The 18,913-nt window shown below is 43.7% G+C and overlaps 1 protein-coding gene across 4 annotated transcripts; it reads left to right on the forward strand.

The window, feature by feature from the left end:
- Positions 1 to 1,404: 1,404 nt before the first annotated feature.
- MIS18A (MIS18 kinetochore protein A) lies at positions 1,405 to 17,507 on the forward strand. Of its 4 annotated transcripts, XR_008685294.2 has the most exons (6): positions 1,405 to 1,767; positions 4,519 to 4,585; positions 7,491 to 7,613; positions 10,336 to 10,432; positions 10,997 to 11,255; positions 16,941 to 17,507. XR_008685294.2 is itself a non-coding variant. In XM_055421378.2 (5 exons), the coding sequence occupies exons 1-5, from the start codon at positions 1,428 to 1,430 to the stop codon at positions 11,075 to 11,077; spliced, it is 708 nt and encodes a 235-aa protein (XP_055277353.1). In that variant the 5' UTR covers positions 1,405 to 1,427; the 3' UTR covers positions 11,078 to 13,857. The 4 variants fall into 4 exon arrangements, 3 of the variants coding, with proteins under 3 accessions (XP_055277353.1, XP_088691980.1, XP_088691976.1); XM_055421378.2 differs by lacking the exon at positions 16,941 to 17,507 and having other exon boundaries at positions 10,997 to 13,857; XM_088835854.1 differs by lacking the exons at positions 10,336 to 10,432; positions 10,997 to 11,255.
- Positions 17,508 to 18,913: the final 1,406 nt, after the last annotated feature.

Genomic DNA, 18,913 nt, shown 5'->3' on the forward strand with positions numbered 1-18,913 from the left:
CCAAGGATGGAGTCCAGCTTTGTCTGTTTCCTCCTTCAACTTAACTGTTGATGGTCCAACTACCTGTTTTGTTTTCCTCCAAAATCTCCCAGATATCCTGGCTCCTCCCTTACCTCTTCAGTACAGTCCCTCGCAACTATCTGAGCGGCTACCTCCTTGGCTTAAGTCCTCACTAAGTTCGCCAAATAAAACATATCCTCAACTTTTCAGTTGTGCTCTTTTTTCAGTAAACGGTGTGACTCAAAAGTCTGTGTTTTAACCAGCTCCCAGGTGATTCTTTGCTCAGATGTTAAAGAATCTGCAGGAGGCAGAATCTGCATCTGTTAAAGATGCAAGAGACCTGGGTTCAATCCCTGGGTCAGGAAGATCCCCTGGAGAAGCGAATTGCAACCCACTCCAGTATTCTTGCCTGGAGAATTCCCTGGACAGAGGAGCCTGGTGGGCTACAGTCCATGGAGTTACAAACAGTCGACCACGACTGAGCAACTAACGCTTTCACTTTCTTTCAGGTGACTTTTAAACACACTAAATGTGAAGGGCTGTATCCTCTCGGGAGGGAAGAAGGCCTTCGAAAGGAGGGCTATGCCCCAGCTCCCCCATCTCTGGGGGTGTATGGGCAGCATAGTCTTTAGCAACCATTGCCAAGGTCGCTCTAGTTCAGTTGCTCAGTCGTGTCTGACTCTTTGCGACCCCATGGGCTGTAGCCCACCAGGCTCCTCTCTCCAGGGAATTCTCCAGGCCTGTCAGGCCTCCCTGTCCACCACCAACTCCCAAAGTTTGCTCAAACTCATGTCCACTGAGTCAGTGATGCCATCCAACCATCTTATCCTCTGACGTCCCCTTCGCGTAAGGGGAAGCGCCGAAGAATTGATACTTTTGAACTGTGGTGTTAGAGAAGACTCTTCAGAGTCCCTTGGACTGCAAGGAGATCCAACCAGTCCATTCTAAAAGAAATCAGTCCTGAATATTCATTTGAAGGACTGATGTTGAAGCTGAAACTCCAATCCTTTGGCCACCTGATGAGAACTGACTCATTTGAAAAGACCCTGATGCTGGGAAAGATTGAAGGTGGGAGGAGAAGGTCGCTCTAAGGGTTTTGTAATTTAGTTTGGTGGGCATAACTTTCTCAAACACGCCCCTAACCTCCTTTGCAAGAGGCTGAACTCTCCTTCCCAGGTAGTCCAGCGAGCAGATCTTCTATAGCCTTTCAATTTCTTGAAGGTGAAAACCCGACCCAGGTGCCTGGACACCGTAGCTAGTCCCTACCTCCACTGCTAGCATGCGCGCTATCAGGCTGCCCTCCGACCCCGCCTCCCCAGGCCCCGCCCTTCTGGTCCTCCACCGCCTCGCCTCGCCCCGCCCCGCGCACGCGCAGAGGAGGGTGTTTTCCTCCCGTGATGCTCCGCGGCGCGGGCGATTTGTAGCTAATGGCGGGCGCTTGGTACCCGCGTTCTTGTGAAGGATGTTCCGCTACTAGCTGTACATGTGGCCACAAGGCCAAGTGGGGCGACTCCTCTCTGCTAGGCAAGCGGCTCTCGGAAGACTCGAGTCGCCACCAGCTGCTGCAGAAGTGGGCGAGCATGTGGAGCTCCGTGAGCGGAGACGCGTCGGTGGCCTGCCCTGAAAGGACGCCGCGCGAGGAGGCTGCGGAGCCGGCGGAGGAGGACAGGCCGCTGGTGTTTCTGTGCTCGCGCTGCCGGCGGCCGCTCGGGGACTCGCTGAGCTGGGTGGCGAGCCAGGAAGACGCCAACTGCATCTTGCTGCGCAGTCAGTGCGGGGTGGGGCGGGACTTAGGACTAAGGGTGCCTGCTTCCCTGGTGGGCGGCACCTGGGCGGCCCCGGAAGAGGCGGGGGTGTTTGGGAGCAACTCGGGGTCTTTAAAAGCAGAAAAGCCTGAGAAAAATCCAGAAAAGCGGCAGGAGGAGAGTCATCCCTGCATCTGGGGCTTACGCGTGGAAGTCCTTTTCTGGGGTCCCCCATCCCAGAAGAGCAATGGATGAATTAACGTCGTGAACATGACTTAGGGGGAAAAAAAAGAAGTCAGCCAACCAGGTTGTAAGCATTTAAGGTGTAGCTGCTCTGTGTTATTCCTCATAGAAATTAGTGGGCTCTGTTAATCGGTAGGTAATATCGTTAACTTTATTTAGGAAATTAAGCTTTTCAGCGGCCTGCTTCCTGCAGGGGATGTCAGGATTGATTTCTCAGATCCTAATAGTTGTATCAGCGGACGCCTTTAGTCTAAAGTGTTACAACTTCAGAGTTGACTAATCATAATGCTATTATAAAGATTGAAGATTTGCAATAAAAGCCCTAACAACACTCACAAAATTGGAGAGGAAGGAGGATGTGGTAAAAGGGTGAAGAAGGTCAGAGTTCTAGCTTTTAATACTGATTCTACCTGTATGTTTCCCCAACGTTTCTTTGTTTTGTTGTTTTCATGGTACTTATTTAGGGAAGTGGTTCACTGAGCGACCACTGAGTAAGTTTTCTGAATTAGTAAGTTTTCTAAGTTACCACTGAGTGGTTTTCTTAGTTAATGTAAAAATGACTGTTCTTTTTGGACTTGTGGTTTTCAAGATTAAATTTCTGTTCTATTTGAATTCTGTAAATATTTTTAATGGCAGAAATTCATCACCGATTTATTGACATTTGTGAAAGGTTTTCCTTCCTGGGATGTATTGTGAAGAAAGGAGAGCAGTGTCCACCTGTTACCTGAAATTTTTGAAGTCTGTTTTCCTTAAGGATGCACTTAATAATTGCTGAATCCTTTTCGGTTGTTAAACATAAGCCTAAGAACATACATTTCCCATAGTAATTCATTGAGATTAATTCTTCACGCCTATTAAAAGCAAACAACGCAGAAGGGTGTGAAAGTAAAAAGGACTTGTCCCCAAATCTTATCCCCTGATCCTGACACTGTCAAGGCCCAGAGTTCAACATGCTTTATTCTCATTCATGCTTCCAGATACTCTATGCATATATGAGCATGTTTAAACGTACATTTTTTTGAATTGTCTAAACATATAAATTTTCAAAAACACCCCTGGGATAATGTTTGTACTGTTAAGCATTCTTACCTTTTTATTCTACACCTATATTCTGAGTATTTTTCCATATTAGTGTATATAGGCATAATTCACAGTTTTAGCAGCTGCCTCTTGCACCTCACCAAAGAAGGTGATGGCCCTCAATTGCTTGGGTTTGAATCCTGGTCATCCACTTACTAGCTGTGTCTTGGGGCAAGCTACATAGTGTCTCTGTGCTTCAGTTTTCTCTGTTGTAGACTTGAGGATAATACTTACATGCAGTAATTAGGAGGACTAAGCGAGTTAGTGTGTGTCCTGTGCTCAGAAAAAATAGGAAGTGCCACTTAAGTGACATTCTTAATGGAGATGCTGTTCATCCTCCCAGTCTGCCCCTGTTGATAGAGGTCTAGGTTTTTTCCCAGGGTTGCTGCTTTAGAACCACATGTATGTATTTGGGTTGAGATTTTGCTACAGTACGAGGGCCTTTGTAGGCTGTTATAACTGAGAATCTTACTCTTTATTCTACTAATGAAAACGAGAGTCTGTTCTAGTGAATGTGGTGTTTCAACTGGAGAGTGATAGGACTCAGGTTTTTCTTTGGAGGATGCACTGAAGAGAAGAATAAGCATGGAAGTGGGGAGGTCAGTCAGGGGCTAGTACAGCTGCTCAGGGAGAGGAGGTGGTGCTGTGGGGCTGGAGTGAGGGTCATGAGGTAGAACGGACGGGACTTCTCAGAGGAGTGTCTGAAGGGGAGCAGGGTAAGGAGATGATAAATGTAGGGTGACACCGATTTCTGATCTGAGCGATGGGCAAATAGGAGTGGAGTTTACTGAGTCAAGGTAGACTGTAGGGGAGGTTAACTCAAGAGTCTGTTCTGATGTCCTTTCTTCATGTCCCTCCACCTTTAATGTGTCCTGAATTTGGATGCTCTGGGAATGTTTCCGGTTGCTTCTAGGGTTCAGCTGTGACCCCTGTTCAAGTTGTGGTCTAAAAGATTTGGGGCTGGGTTCCTGTGGACCCTCTCTGCTACTTTTAGGGAAATGAGCTCTGTGTTTGAGACTTGGAGATGTAGGCACAGACTTTTACCCTCTTCTTTGTGTTAATCCCTGTTTTACTGTTTGGCAGGTATACTTGATAGTCTGTGATTTGAGGTTCTGATTGTTCCAAGTTTCACCGTCAGTTGAAGTTTTTCTTCCCTGATTGTTTTAAGTTTTACCATCAATTGAATTTTTTCTTCCTAATTTTATTCATTTTGTTAATTTCAGTGTTTTCTGGGAAGGGAAGGAAATAACTCTTATTTTGCTGTGTTTTTCCGGAAGACCCTATACACGTAGTTTTAAACCACTGTGTGTGTGTGAGAGAGTGACTTTGGGGCCTTTATTTTTTTTGTGGCTTTCTGAGTTCTGATATTAAAGTTGAATTAGAAGGTCTCTAAATACCTGCACGTGTATTATATCAAACCATATTAAACGCTGTTGTTACTTCTTTCCAGGTGTTACCTGTAATGTTTCTGTGAATGAGGAGCAGATACTATCCAAACGTAAAAATGAAAATGGTTGGTGAGTAAAGCTATATCTGTATGAGTATGTATGTTTTTATTTTTTTAAATAAAAATCTTTAAATCATCAGCAGTAAAATTTGGGATAAAACTTTTTTCACGGTGTGTGTGTGTGCTTAGTTGCTCAGTCGTGTCTGACTCTTTGCAACCCCATGGACTATAGCCCTCCAGGCTCCTCTGGAGGAGGATTCTGTGGGGATTCTCCAGGCAACAGGACTAGAGTGGGTTGCCATGCCCTCCTTCAGAGGATCTTCCCAACCCAGGAATCGAACCCAGGTCTCCCGCATTTCAGGTGGATTCTTTACAGTCTTGGCCACCGGGGAAGCCCTTTTTCATGGTGATCAATATAAAATCAGTCATTGTGCCTGCTTAGTCACCTCGGTCGTGTCTGACTCTTTGCAGCCCTGTGGACTGTGGCCTGCCGGGGTCCTCTGTCCATGGGATTCTCCAGGCAAGAGTACTGCTGTGGGCTGCTGTGTCCTCCTCCAGGGGGTCTTCCTGACCCAGGGGTCGGGCCCACGTCTCTTACATCTCCTGCATTGGCAGGTGGTTTCCTGAGTGACAGTGGGTGCCTTTAGATTTAAGATGGAAGAGTTTCTAAACTTCTCAAGGCCCGTTCCAACACTTCCATTTTGGGTGTTTGGCTTGGTCCTGAAGGACATTGAAAATAAAAACAGAAAAAGAAAGTATCTTCATCGTGGAATCTCTGAGCCAAAGAATGCTTTAGATAAATGCGCCCCACTTTCACGCTGTGGCACCCATAGATAATGATAATGTTGCACATACAGACATGGAGGGCCCATTGAGGCGAACAGACAAGGCTGCATACATGGTGGCACAGGGGCTCCAGCTGTCCCAGGCCCTGTTTTATCTCCTCAAGTGTTGAAGGGGTCAGCGTCCTGCTCTACCTGCCACCGTCTGCTGCAAGCAGCATCCTCAGCAAACTGAATGGGAAGCTCTGCTTTGGAGAATTGTTGCCCGAAAGTTGTCTTACTGATGCATATGAATAAGTGGTACACAAACAATTCAATAGAAGTTAATAATCATATATTAAAATTTTATTATTTTTTATTTATTTTAATATTTATCTACTTGGCTGCACACGGTCTTCATGGTGGCACTTGGGATCTTTGACCTTTGGTTGTGGACTCTTTAGTGTGCAAACTCTTAGTTGTGGCATGTGGGATCTAGTTCCCTGATCCCCAGGGATCAAACCTGGGCCCCCTGCCTCGGGGAGCTCAGAGTCCCAGCCACTGGACCACCAGGGAAGTCCCTATGTTTTTGTATTTTAAAACATTAGTTTTTCATTTTTAGTAATGTTAGAGTGTCCTATTCAAATAAAGTATATTTTCACTTTAAAAATTACTCTCTTTAAGGAGAATTTAAAGTCATATTATGGCAGGTGGCATGCGAATGTAACAGAAATTGTACCGCTGGCATGCTGGTGATAACAATTTGGAAAACCCAGCCTTGGATCATTTTTCACTTTATTGATGAAGAAAATGAGGCCTGGGGAGGTTTACAGCCTCACCAAGGACATGGGATATTCGCAGGAGCTAATGATGGTGCTTTGCTATCCCTTTGCTTCCTGCAGAGTGTCCTCTACTTACCAATTCCAGTCATTCTGATGTCAGCTTACAGCTTTGCTGTTGCGTACTAGATATTTTTCATTACATTGAGTTTTTATTTAAGTTTATTTTAAAAGGAATCTGTATGACTGCCGTGAATGTATCAATTGCTGTAACTGTGACCATAATTACAGTGGAAACAAATGTTATTAAATTCTAGCTGAGATACCCCTGGCTGGCTGGTTCTGAGCCTGAGGTCTGTCCTCTTACAGTTAAAAGATTGCAGCTGTGAGATACACAATAAAGACCTTCTAGCACCAGGCTGAGACTTTTCTATTCTTCATAATCAAGATTTCTAGAGAACTGAAAAGGGAATTGACTCTTGCTCTGAACCAGTGTTGCTGAGTTCTGCTTGCTTGTATCACCTGAACCCCATCCTTTATGCCAAACTATGGCTCATGGGCCAAGAGCCTGTTTTTGTAAATATGTTTTTATTGGGACACAGCTCATTCAGTTATGTATTATCTGTGGTGGCTTCCATGTTACAGTGGTAGAGACAAGTAGTTGTAGTAGACTCCGCATGGCAAGCCTAAAATATTTGTTCTCTGACTCATCACAGAAAAAAATTTGCCTATCCCGGCCCCAGAGCATTAATGATCCTTGGTGGACAGTGTAACATTTAAAGAACATGTACAATCTTTTTGCCTTATTTCAGAATTTTAGTTAATTTTTAATACCAGATTGAGGCATTTACGTTCTAGAAAAGCACCATCTTCTTAGTATATTCTCTTCTTCCTTTTTGTTTTTCTGAATTTTCGTTTATTTTTGTCTGTGCTCCGTCTTCATTGCTGTGCACGGGCTTTCTCTGGTCCTGGTGAGCAGGGGCTGCTCTCTAGCTGGCGGTGTTTGAGCCTCTCCTTGCGGTGGCTCGTTGTGGAGCGCGGGCCCTAGGAGCTCGGGCTTCAGTAGTTGTGGTGCGCAGGCTTAGTTGCTGCATGGCGTGTTGAGTCTTCCTGGGCCAGGGATCGAACCGTTGTCCCCTGCATTGGCAGATGGATTCTTATCCACTGTGCCACCAAGGAAATCCAGCGTACTCTGCTTTGTCACTTGTGTGCATGCCGTCTGTCACTAGATACTGAAGGCAGTGTGACCTGGAGGTGACTTGGCTACATTTCAGATGCAAGCATCTTACTATCATTTTTTCTTCCTTTTTATACATAGGACCTAGTAGGGTCAGGAAAACATACTCTAGCAACTTAAACGTTTAGGTGTTTATGGATCTCAACAATGGGATTTTTGTGGTAACCAGTTTCTAAAGGGTGATGTTTTCTGTTGCAGCATCCTGGAGACTTTGTACTGCACAGGATGTTCGCTCAACCTCGGCTACCTGTACAGGTGCACACCCAAGGATCTAGACTACAAGAGGGACTTGTTCTGCCTCAGTGTTGAAGCCATTGAAAGGTATGTTTGAGGCATAAATGAATAGCTCATAACTGAATTCTCAGAAAGTTGTTTGCAGACAAATTGGTATGAAAACTTGGGGACTAAACATTGTTTGGTTAAAAAATACTGTTAAATAATAATTTATGACCCTAAAGCAAGTGATTTTTTGTTGTTTGGACCTAATTTATTTGCTGTTGGAAAAGTCTGTCATGCTAAATTGTAGAAGAAAGCACTGTGAGAACATTTTTCAGAGTAAAAATTTGCTATTTTTCTTAATTAAATTTAGTTTAATAGGATTTTTTTAAAGCAGTTGTGTGTATCAATATATTTTGTCCATTTTATTTTTCCCTCTAGCTTTTAGTCTAGTAGAATAACTTGAAGAAATAGGAATTTCAGAAATGGTCGGGAAAGAAGTCCCTTTGATGTTCTGGAAAAGTAGAAATGCAAAGTCTAGTTATTTCCTGCTGCTGCTGCTGCTAAGTCACTTCAGTCGTGTCCGACTCTGTGTGACCCCATAGACGGAAGCCCACCAGGCTCCCCCGTCCCTGGGATTCTCCAGGCAAGAACTCTGGAGTGGGTTGCCATTTTCCTAGAGGATTGTAAATAACTGTCTGCTGTTTTGAGAGATACAAGGAAGTACCCTCAGTTTTCAAGACTTCTAAAAGGTGTTTGGAGACAAGATGAATTAGGGTCTGATGACATATATCTTAATGACCCTTTAGTTCATTAACCTTTTAAAATTGGAAACAAAATTAATTGACCCCAATGTCTTTTCACTTATCCTGGAAAAGATGTAATTCACGACTTTAGAGGTTGTTGTTGCTTAGTAGCTCAGTCGTTTCCGACTCTTTGTTACCCCATAGACTGTAGCCTACCAGGCTCTTTTGTCCATGGGATTCTCCAAGCAAGAATACTGGAGTGGGTTGCTATTTCCTTCTCCAGGGGATCTTCCTGACCCAGGGATCAAACCCATATCTCCTGCATTGGTGGGTGGTTTCTTACCGCTGAGCCACCAGTTAGAGAGGTTTTCTTAGAGATGCCTGCTGCTGCTGCTGCTAAGTCACTTCAGTTGTGTCCAACTCTGTGTGATCCCATAGATGGAAGCCCACCAGGCTCCCCCTTCCCTGGGATTCTCCAGGCAAGAACACTGGAGTGGGTTGCCATTTCCTTCCCCAATGTGTGAAAGTGAAGTCGCTCAGTCATGTCCGACCCTTAGGGACCCCATGGACTGCAGCCTACCAGAGATGCCTAGGAAACCTTAAATATCAAGAAAGAAGAACAATTTAAGAAGAAAAGAAAGTGCCTACACTTTCATTACTTGAAGTATGTTGTCACTCTGTTGAATTTCTTAGATTTTCTCTTTAAAAAAATTTAGAATAGTGTTCTTTTAATCATAATTTTTCATTTAATTATTTTTTGATTACTCCAGTTTTACCACCATCTTTGAAACTAGACAAGTTTGGATCAAAATTGTGAAATCTGCAAACTTTTTCCAGCCTTTAGCACAGGAGAAGAATGTAGCAAGTACTGCTCTTTGATGTAAAGCATGCAGGCCCACCTGGAGAGAGATCAGGCCTGCTTTGGTTTTAATATGTAAATAGAAGACGCATGCCCAAACTACTGCTCCCATAACCTCCAAGGGCATTTTAGCAAGATTTGTGAAAATTATGTGGGGGAGAGTACAAGTATAAACTACATGAAATCTTAAACCAGTATGGTTAGTATGGAACTTTAAAAGCGATCCATATCTCTATAAAAGAAAATATGTGGAAGATTTCTGCATAGAGGATCCTAGTATCAAAGCTGTTCTTTCCACAACAGTTGAATTTAAGGAAAAGTTACCTCATAGGACAGAATTTAAATGACAGGGAACCAGGTGTGTTTTAGAAATGGATGCCTTCTGTAATGTTTATTTACAGCATTATAAATTAATCAGTGCCATTTAATTTTCCTCCATCTCATTTTTGTTTTCTAAACAAGATATTAACTGCCTTCTGTAATTTTTCCTTCAATGACATTTTTTAGAAATTTAATCAATTAATCTTGGGTTTCCAACAGAAGACTGTTTATATTTAACAGAAGTGACATACTGAAGTTGTTACATGTGATGAAAGACTTCTAAAGAAATGCAAACGAATGAAGGTTTTTTTGGTTTGATTGTTTTGGAGAAATAACATCACCTTCTCTACTGTTTAGATTTATTTGGTTGCCAGAACTGGGCTTGTTTTCTTCCATTGCCAGGCCAGTGGCATTTTCAAATTGTAGCATGTCTTTACCTCAGAAAGTGGGCAACACGTGAGTTATAGAAAAGCTGCTGGAGTTGCCGACATCTCGCTAATCAACAATTGACGCTACAGGTTACATACTAAAAGTCAAAACTTGAAAATGCTCATGTTCTTGAAAAGTTATGTAAAACAGTGACTTCTTCAGGATCTTTTAAAACTTCAAAATGTTACTGTTGTACCACGCAGCTTACTAAAGAGCCAGTTTTATTTCCAGTAACGAAATATTTGTAGCATTGAGAAATATGTAGAGCTCTTGGACAAAGCTGTTATGGAGAAAAACATGATTTCATGTAGTTCCACTTCCTCTGTAGGTTGCTATTAACAAAAGTAATTGTTTTATGTGTTTACTCGGTACTAATACATACTTCAGTATACTTTGAGTTTTAAAGCTATCGATATAAACTTTATATTTACTCCCTTCTCATATTTTAACTTTGTACTGTACTATACTTCAGTTATGTTTTAGGGTCGTCTGAAAAGCAAATTGTGTCAGAAGACAAAGAGCTTTTTAATCTTGAAAGTAGAGTTGAAATAGAAAAATCTCTAAAGCAGGTAATTTTGTTTTGCACTGTTTGTGTCTTCGTATAAACAACTTCCAGTCAGTGACCAAGTGCTGCTCCACGAATGATCCTTAATTGTGTCTTCTCTTTTGATCTTAGCATTCATGGTGAGAGAGTGCTTATTTTATTTCAGTTGTTAGTAAAGTTGATTTACTGGGAACCAAACTACAAATTAAGCCAAAACTTTATGGAAAAAATTATAAAGACATTCCACGCTAAATCAAAGCAGTATGTATTCTAAAACTATTAAAATAGAAATATATCTTTAATTCAATATTTGATTTGATTTGATTTTCATGGTGAAAACAGCCTTGTTTTTGAATGTTAACATCCTGTCACAGGCAAGATAGTGGTGAATAATGTAAGAGCTATGGGTCACAGGTTGAGAACTACTATTAATAGGCTTGTGTCTTATTTAAACAGAATTCCATTAAATAAACACAGATATGTATAATGTATGACATAGCAGAATTATTAATGATCAACATTTAAATCATTTAACCATGTATGATTTTAATCATATGTATTTTTTTCTATTCTTTTTTCCATTCGATAGATGGAAGATGTTTTGAAAGCCTTGCAAACTAAGCTTTGGGAGGTGGAATCAAAACTGTCCTTTACCAGTTATAAAAGCTGAATTGGTTCCAAGGCCCACATTCTGCAATCCTCTGCTGGTGGAGAGTTCTTTCATATGTAGCAATTCTGTTATAATTTACTTCACTCAGAACTGAAAGAACTGGAAACATTGTATCCTCTTATACTGATCAGCTGGTCACATGAGAAGAACTGTAGAACTTTTCTGGCTGTGTTTCATGGTAAAGAGGTGATTGCTTCCTAAACTGCAGTTTTAAAGTCATGATAATTGCTGGAATTTAAGCGTTGTTTTGATAACAAACTGCTATAATTTTTTGAATGGTTTTTTCCTCTGTACCAAATTCGTTATTTTTTATTCCTATTTTTTAACTTTATTCTCTGTACCAGATTTGTTATTTTAATTTCCTACTTTTTATCTATATTTCACTTTTAATAGTTTGAGAACTGTTTAATATTGAGTGCTTAGAAAATCTTAGTGGTTTTTCCGTCCACTGTGTGGTTGAATCTTCTTTGAAAACTAATGAATACAGCTTTCTGGAGAAACTGGTCAGTTGAATTATTTGTCAAAACTCTGAAACCTTGCACAGGAGTAGATTAGCATGTATTCTGTTGGTGGTTGGATTCCGTTTGGTCCTGTTTATTTACTCCTGTGTGCTTGCTTAGTCGCTCAGTCGTGTTGGACTCCTTGTAGCCCTCCAGGCTACTCTGTCCATGGGGTTTTACAGGCAAGATTGCTGGAGTGGGTTGCCGTTTCCTTCTCCAGGAATCGAACCTGTGACTCCTGCATTGCAGGGGTATTCTTTACCTGCTGAGCCATCAGGGAAGCCCTTATTTACTACCGTATGCCCCATAATCTGGCAGCATAGTTACCAAAGAGAGTAGTAATCATTCCCAAGGGTGGGATTCTGGGAGAATTTTCAGTTTTCATAATGTAACATTTCTAGTAAGAACTTGTTAGTTTTATAATGAGGGAGAAAATAAAGATTAAAGCAAAGTGCTTTACAATTGATTTTTATGAAACAGTTGTTTGAGCTCAGAAATCCTGCTGTCATAAATACCACACATTTACTGGGCATGGCAGTGTAAGGGGTCCTGCTCAGGACTCTAAAGGTAACCCCAAATTTCCCCAGCCTCCACTCTGAGTATAAATGAGGCCACCTAACATTAGTACTTAGCATATTTGAGTAACTTAACTCCATTTCTGCTCAGAACCTCCCTAATTATTTCTGAGACTACCTCAAGTTGTCATGGGAAAAGGTCCTAAGTCACATTGACTTGGTCATTGATCATTCACAATTACTAAGTTCTTTTTGAGAGATCGTCCGCAGCCTCTGGTCATTTGAAGTTGGTGAGCTGTCTAGGTCTCTTCTCAACACCTGCTGGCAACAGTCACCCTGCCTCAGTGAGCTTGATGAGGCCCCTAGGGTCTGTCATTGTAGGTGTTTTGGTGGCACTTGCGTGAAAGTTCATTTAGAACAGATGGGAGAGTTATTTTAACGGAGAGATCCAGCTGACTTTCTAGTCGCACGGGTGACAGAGTTCTCCAGTCACTTTCAGGGCCATTCCAGTTTGGCTCCTTAATTCCTTTTACCCTGTTCATCCTGGGCTACAATTTCTAGCCAATCCATATACCTTGAAAATGACTCAGTTCACCAATGCAAAGTAATTTCTGATATCCAGCAGTGCTAACCAAGTCTCTCTTGTGGTTCAGGAAATAAACAGCCCAAGTGCCTTTGTGGCAGTTTCGGCCTTTGATTAGCATTTCCCTGTACACTCTCCGTGCTTGGAGTTTTATTTCCAGTGAGGGTCCTTCGGACAAAGTTAGCTTAAACCATGCAGGTGGAGAGCTCACACACATTTATCACACAGTCTTTGTTGAAGCGTCTGAAAGCAAATCCCCGGAAACAGTCGTGTCTCTGCATAAGGCACAGTCCATGTCTTTGGCCTCTGTGATGTTGCTGCAAGGGTGGGCTTACTGTCACCATGGGGAAGAGAGCTCTGAGACGCCCACGCTGCTTACTCAGCGGGTCCACGTGGGATAGCTTCGTCCTCTGCAGGCTGCCCTGTGGCACTTTGGAGGAGAGGGCCCGTCCTCACGTTCTGGGTCAGCCTCTGCTGAAACCACCCGTGTCCCTGAAGCCTAGTGACTCCAGGCTTAGTGACTTTTTAGGCTTTGCCTGATGGCTCATTGGTGTGCGCTTGTTTGTTTGACTTGCCCTACGTAGCCACATACTAAAATGGACAATCAGGACTGGTTTCTACGCCTTGTGACTATGTGCTCTTGTTTTTGGTTATCACTGCCCATGAACAGGAGTAAGGATCCTGGAGCAAGAAACGGACATTCCAAGCTGAATTGCACAGGACCCCAACAGAGAGGCTTCAGATAGGATCTCACCAGAATTTGTTTCTTGAGCCAGTCCCTGTGAAAGGGTTCTCCCCAGTTCTTTAGGGAGAGCCTCTGGGAACTAGTATCAGGACGTATTTACAGACTGTTGCAAATGCATGCACAGAGAACACTGTACATGGTTTTCACCCCAGAGAGTGGGTTCTGCTGTTCTCAGCAAGCTCTCCTGTTACGTTCACAAGTTTCCAAGCTTATGAGGCTGTGATGGGTATTGCTTGTGTAGGATCGATGTCTGGACGGAGTATGTCCTACCTGGGTGATTCTAGTCAGGCTTCGGGCATTAAAAATGGCAAAATGAGACTGCCTCCTTGCAGAGTTGGGTCTAGGTGTTCAGTAGAAGCTACTTGAGAGGAGCTGTGATGAGCAACGTGATGAGCTTTGGGGGTAGTCAACCCCCGGCCAGAGCCCCCCCCCCCCCCCCCCCCCGCCTTCAACTGCTCTATTAGCGTTGTGACCTTGGGCAAATCTTTTACCCATTTTGAGCCTCTTTTCTTATCTGTAGAATGAGCTATGATAACCTGCTTTTCTTGCATCACAGAAAAATTAGTGCTTATGGTGGTACTTTGAAAACAGTAAAGCATCACAAAAATAAATGACAAAGGTGTAGCCTAGTTTAATTTGATCTGATTCAGTCTTCTCGTCAGTCTGACTTGTAGTCGGATTGTTTGGATGTCCTAGTGGCTCAAAGGCAAAGAATCTGCCTGCAGTGTAGGAGATCTAAGTTTGATCCCTGGGTCGGGAGGATCCCCTGGAGAAGGGAATGTCTACCCACTCCAGTATTCTTGCCTGGAGAAGTCCACGGACAGAGGAGCCTGGCAGGTTACAGTCCATGGGATCAGAAAGAGTTAGACACAACTGAGCAACTAATCCAAAAGAAAAAAAAATCTGAAACACCATATTTAAATACAGTGACACTGGATTAAGTTCATTCTCTAATTACAAATACATGAACACTGTAGAAAATTTGAAAAGTAAAACATAGCACAAAGAACAACATAAAACCCACACACAATCTCACAACTACTTTCTGGAGTTATATTCCTGTTGTCATTTTATATACAGATTTAGAATTGTTCTGGACATACTGTTTTTACTAAAAATATTTCGTAAACATTTCTGCATCATTAAACGTTCTTTTGTACCTCGATTTTTAATGACTACCTAAGATGAAGCATCTGTTTTCAATCTTGTTTTAAATGTGATCCTTTGGTATGAAATTTTTACTTTTTAGTGGCTTAACAACTTAGTTTGCTTTTCAAATAGGAGAGAGGGCATGAAAGAAGTCTTCAACCAGCCGCTTCTTTGTCTAACTGCAGGGTGCAATTGTGCTCCTGAGCAGACAGCCAATGGTTAAAATTTCAGGAATTTGTGAACTGGCTGTTCAATCCTTGGTAACTTCAAATTGGCCAGGATTAGGAGCACAGACGCAAGCAAGAGGAACGTTCCAAGTATTGGGAATGAGCAGGACCAGATGTGACAAGATCCCTAAAATTTAGCCTTTGAGAATTAGCGATGAAATCAAAACACACACCGTCATGGGGACTTTCGCTCCAAGATCCTGACTTCTTAGTCTTGACTCAGGTCTGCACTGCCAGAGGAGAGTAGAGCATTGGTGGTGTAGACAGCAAACCCAGATAAATCCAGGCCCCTGACTGGTTTTGGTTCCATGCAGCCAGGTGGCGCTAATTGTAAAGAACCCTCCTGCCAATGGAAGAGAGTTGGAGATGTGGGTTCAGTCCCTGGGTGGGGAAGATACCCTGGAGAAGGAAATGGCCACCCACTCCAGTACTGCCTGGAGAAGCCCACGGAGAGAGGAGCCTGGCAGGCCACAGTCCGTGGGGTCACAAAGACTCAGACAATACTGAAGTGACTTAGCGTGCATGTAGGAGTATTTATACCAGAGAAATCTGCAGTTGCTAAAAGGCAGGATAACTTCCAGAGAGCTGCTTTCCCGGAATATTACTGTATATTTTGAATCTCCCTCTCTACTGGTTGACTTACAGTTTGAGAAGAGAAATTGACTTCTGTATTCAACACTCAGAAGATCAAGTCCTGAGATCTTTTCATCTAATAAATATCAAATGAAACACTATCTTTTGGGCTTTAGTGATTGGACTGTTAAGGCCTTCACCTCTTCTGAGGAAAAAAGCAAAATACTTTAAGCGACTTAATATTACATATAAATAGTGACTGTTACATCTTTTTTTGTTCTTCCTGAATTAAGATAAATAACTGGATGGTTGGTTGCCTGTGAACAAGCAGAGAAAGTTCATCTGCAATCACTTTTGAACTGAGGGACAACATTTACTCTTTAGCCCAGACATGTTCTGGATACAAATGGTTAATTTTGTTTAGTGAGAGCAAAGTTCCGTCTATCAGTTCAGTTAAGTCGCTCAGTTGTGACCGACTCTTTGCGACCCCGTGAATCACAGCACGCCAGGCCCCATCTATAGGATGTTTTATTACCCAGGCCTCTGTTCACGATGGTCCAAATTCAGTCAAGGCCTATCTACATAACTAGTCTCTTTGGAGTGTTTGCACTTGTCTAAAATCTTGTTATAATAATCTGGGAGGCAGCGTGAAGTGAGGGGATCTGAGGATGTGATGTATTGGAGTCTGGAGTTTCATTGGCCCAAATGTGATTTCGAAGAGAACTGGCCTCATTTCATTCAGAATTAGCTCCTGCTGACCTCTGCGAGCTTGACAGAATTAAATTAAGTCTGTAACTTTTTCCCCCTAAACAATTACTACCATGGTTTCTAGATCTTCTATTTAATTTTATGGCAGAGAGATGGACAAAGGAATCTCTCAAGGGTCCTTTCAACCTTATAACTCATGTAAGCTGAAAGGAAGTCAGAAATAAAGGAGGGAAATGAGAATCCAGGCGCCGACTTGGAAGACTTGAGGATAATTTAGTTTTCTTTTTAACACTTTCACCTTCCTGTCTCGGGAGCTGCAAGCTTGTAGTTTTGAAGACTTGAGAATCATAGAAATTGCGGAAAAGTAAATGGGATTCCCTGGTGGCTCGGCTGTAAAGAACCCACCTGCCAATGCAGGAGATGAGGGTTTGATCCCTGGGTCAGGAAGATCCCCTGGAGAAGGGCATGGCAACCCACTCCAGTATTCTTGCCTGGAGAATCCCATGGACAGAGGAGCCTGGTGGGCTGCGGTTCATGGGGTTGCAAAGAGTCAGACACGACTCAGCGACTGAACAACTACAAGATGTGTGTCTGATTGAATAACATTTTCCAAAGCAAATGCAAGAATATTATAATTTTGAAGAGAAATCTTATGAAGCCATCAAACGGTATTCCCTGAAGGGGACAGAAGCTTACTTTTGACGGGCACATTGGCCTCACTGGGGCTGGGTAACCTTTTCGTTCTTAGCGTCGAATACTCATTTACTGTGTAATCATTTGCTATGCTCAGAGCTCCACCTAGCTTGTCTCACTCCATCCTCAGAAAACGATCTCTCATGGAAAGCCTTCTTCCCCTTTTATAGATGCAGAAGCTGAGACTCGCGGAAGTTAAATGGATTGCCTGAAGTCCTGCTCAGCTGGTGAATGGAGCCAAGGGTTTTCCTTCTGCGCACTGCTGCCTCCTCTCTACACTGAGTGCATTTGAGGGGGTGCTTCCTTGCTTCTTAGCAGAAAAACACGTGAAAGGAAGCTGTGGTACTAAAAAGTTCTAGTGTCCAGAGATGTTGAGGAGTTGAGCTTCTCCGGACTTGCTTGGTGGTCCAGTGATTAGGACTCCGCACTTCCAATGCAGGGGACACAGGTTTGATCCCTGGCCGCGGAACTAGATCCCAGATGCTGCTCAGTGCAGCCAAATAAATACGTTTTTAAAAAGTCACGAGCTCCCCACCCCGAATTTTTAAATTTTTTTTTCTATAATTAAAGTTGATTGAGCCCCCTTGACATGAGTTCCCTTCCCTTTCTTCATCCCTGCTTTGAGATCCTCTGGCTTCCGTATCTCCCAGCCTCTTCCCTCCTCAGCCCAGAGCTGCTGGCTGACCTGTTTGAAGCTCTCAGCTCTCCAGGTAATTCTGAGTCTGCCTTGCAGCCACCTCCCGTGTGCCATTCTACTTTCCTGCACTTACTACAATGAATGTGTTTTACCCTTGTGTGTTTAATGGCTGTCTCCATTGGAGTGTGAGCTCCATGAAGGCAGCAGTCTTACCATCTTTCACCTTGTCCTGCAGGAATGCAGACTCATGGTAAGTGCTCATTTGACAAGTCAATGGAGTGAGTGAATGCTGCTGCATCACGCAGCTGTTTCCCCACAGCCTCAACCTTTGTTCATCCTCTGGATTCCTGAGTCTCACCCTGCGCGCATGCTTAGGTCTCTTCTTGCTGATCAGGTCATCCCTGGACCTGACCTACCTGGAACCGTATCCACTCCACCCGCTGTGGTCTTCCACTCTGGCCGTTATTGAATCTGCTCTTGAAGGCCACCGAGGAGTTCCATCGAAGTGTCACTGTCTGTCTGAAACCCCTAAGGCTTCCAATAATTTAAAACTGTGCTCCCCTTTAAAGTTCTCTTTTCAGTTGATGAAAGAGGCAGGGGTGCGGTGCCATGAGGGATTTGCTGTAAAATATTTCAGTAAGGTAACTATACAGCAAGAGGGCACGTGGGCATAGCTTGATTACTGATCACCTTTGAACCGTGGTTACTGTGTGTGTTAGTTGCTCAGTCTCGACCATCACTTTGCGACTCTGGGCTGTAGCCCACCAGGCTCCTCTGTCCATGGGATTCTCCAGGCAAGAAGGCTGGAGTGGGTTGCCATGCCCTCCTCCAGGGATCTTCGCAACTGAGGGGCTGAACCACGGTCTCCCGCATTGCAAGCAGATTATTTACCAGCTGAGCCACCAAGGAATATGTGCATTGAGTGGGTATTGGGCTTCATTATGTCTTTATTTGGGTGTGTGTGTGTGTGTGTGTGTATGTTTTTGTCAGACCAAAAACCAAGCCTACATCCTTAATGGCATCTGACCCTCCTCCCTGCTGCCCTTCCTGGCGGCTCTCCTTCCTCCCGCCTCCCCTCCTTCTGCCCGTGACCTTGTTTCTTTCCCGCCTCCCTCGGTTGTTTCCCAGACTGCCATGACTTCAGTGACCAGCGCTGGGTCTCTGACTTCCGCGGCCCTAAGCCGTCTCCCCAGACACACCCAGTTCTGAATTCCCGACCACCTGCAGCCCTGTGGCCCCCGCTTATGTCCTCTAGGTGCATGCCGAGTGTCCCCTCTAATGGATGCGGATGGTTTCCTCTCAAGGCCCCCCTGCACACCCCTGTCCCCTGCCTGTGCCTCCTGAGTTCTCAGTGACATTGTCCTTCTTGTGTCCTGGCCGCGAAACGCCGTTCTTTGCCCCGCTACCAATCGTCAGATCCCCTGTCTTCCTTCCCAAAGCCTCTTCTTTTCTCCTCCCTGCCCATTTATCCTTGTTCAGGCTTCCTGATTTCTTGCCCGAGTTATT

This window comes from Moschus berezovskii, chromosome 1, assembly GCF_049115385.1.
Source record: "Moschus berezovskii isolate FMDL1 chromosome 1, NW_MosBer_1.0, whole genome shotgun sequence".
Classification (NCBI taxonomy): domain Eukaryota; kingdom Metazoa; phylum Chordata; class Mammalia; order Artiodactyla; family Moschidae; genus Moschus; species Moschus berezovskii.

Bases quoted from the DNA above. Each gene is read 5' to 3' on its own strand.
- MIS18A (XM_055421378.2), top strand. From the start codon at position 1,428: ATGGCGGGCGCTTGGTACCCGCGTTCTTGTGAAGGATGTTCCGCTACT. The intron at 4,586-7,490 runs GTGAGTAAAGCT...TTTCTGTTGCAG, and splicing joins CGTAAAAATGAAAATGGTTG to CATCCTGGAGACTTTGTACT. The intron at 10,433-10,996 runs GTAATTTTGTTT...TCCATTCGATAG, and splicing joins TAGAAAAATCTCTAAAGCAG to ATGGAAGATGTTTTGAAAGC.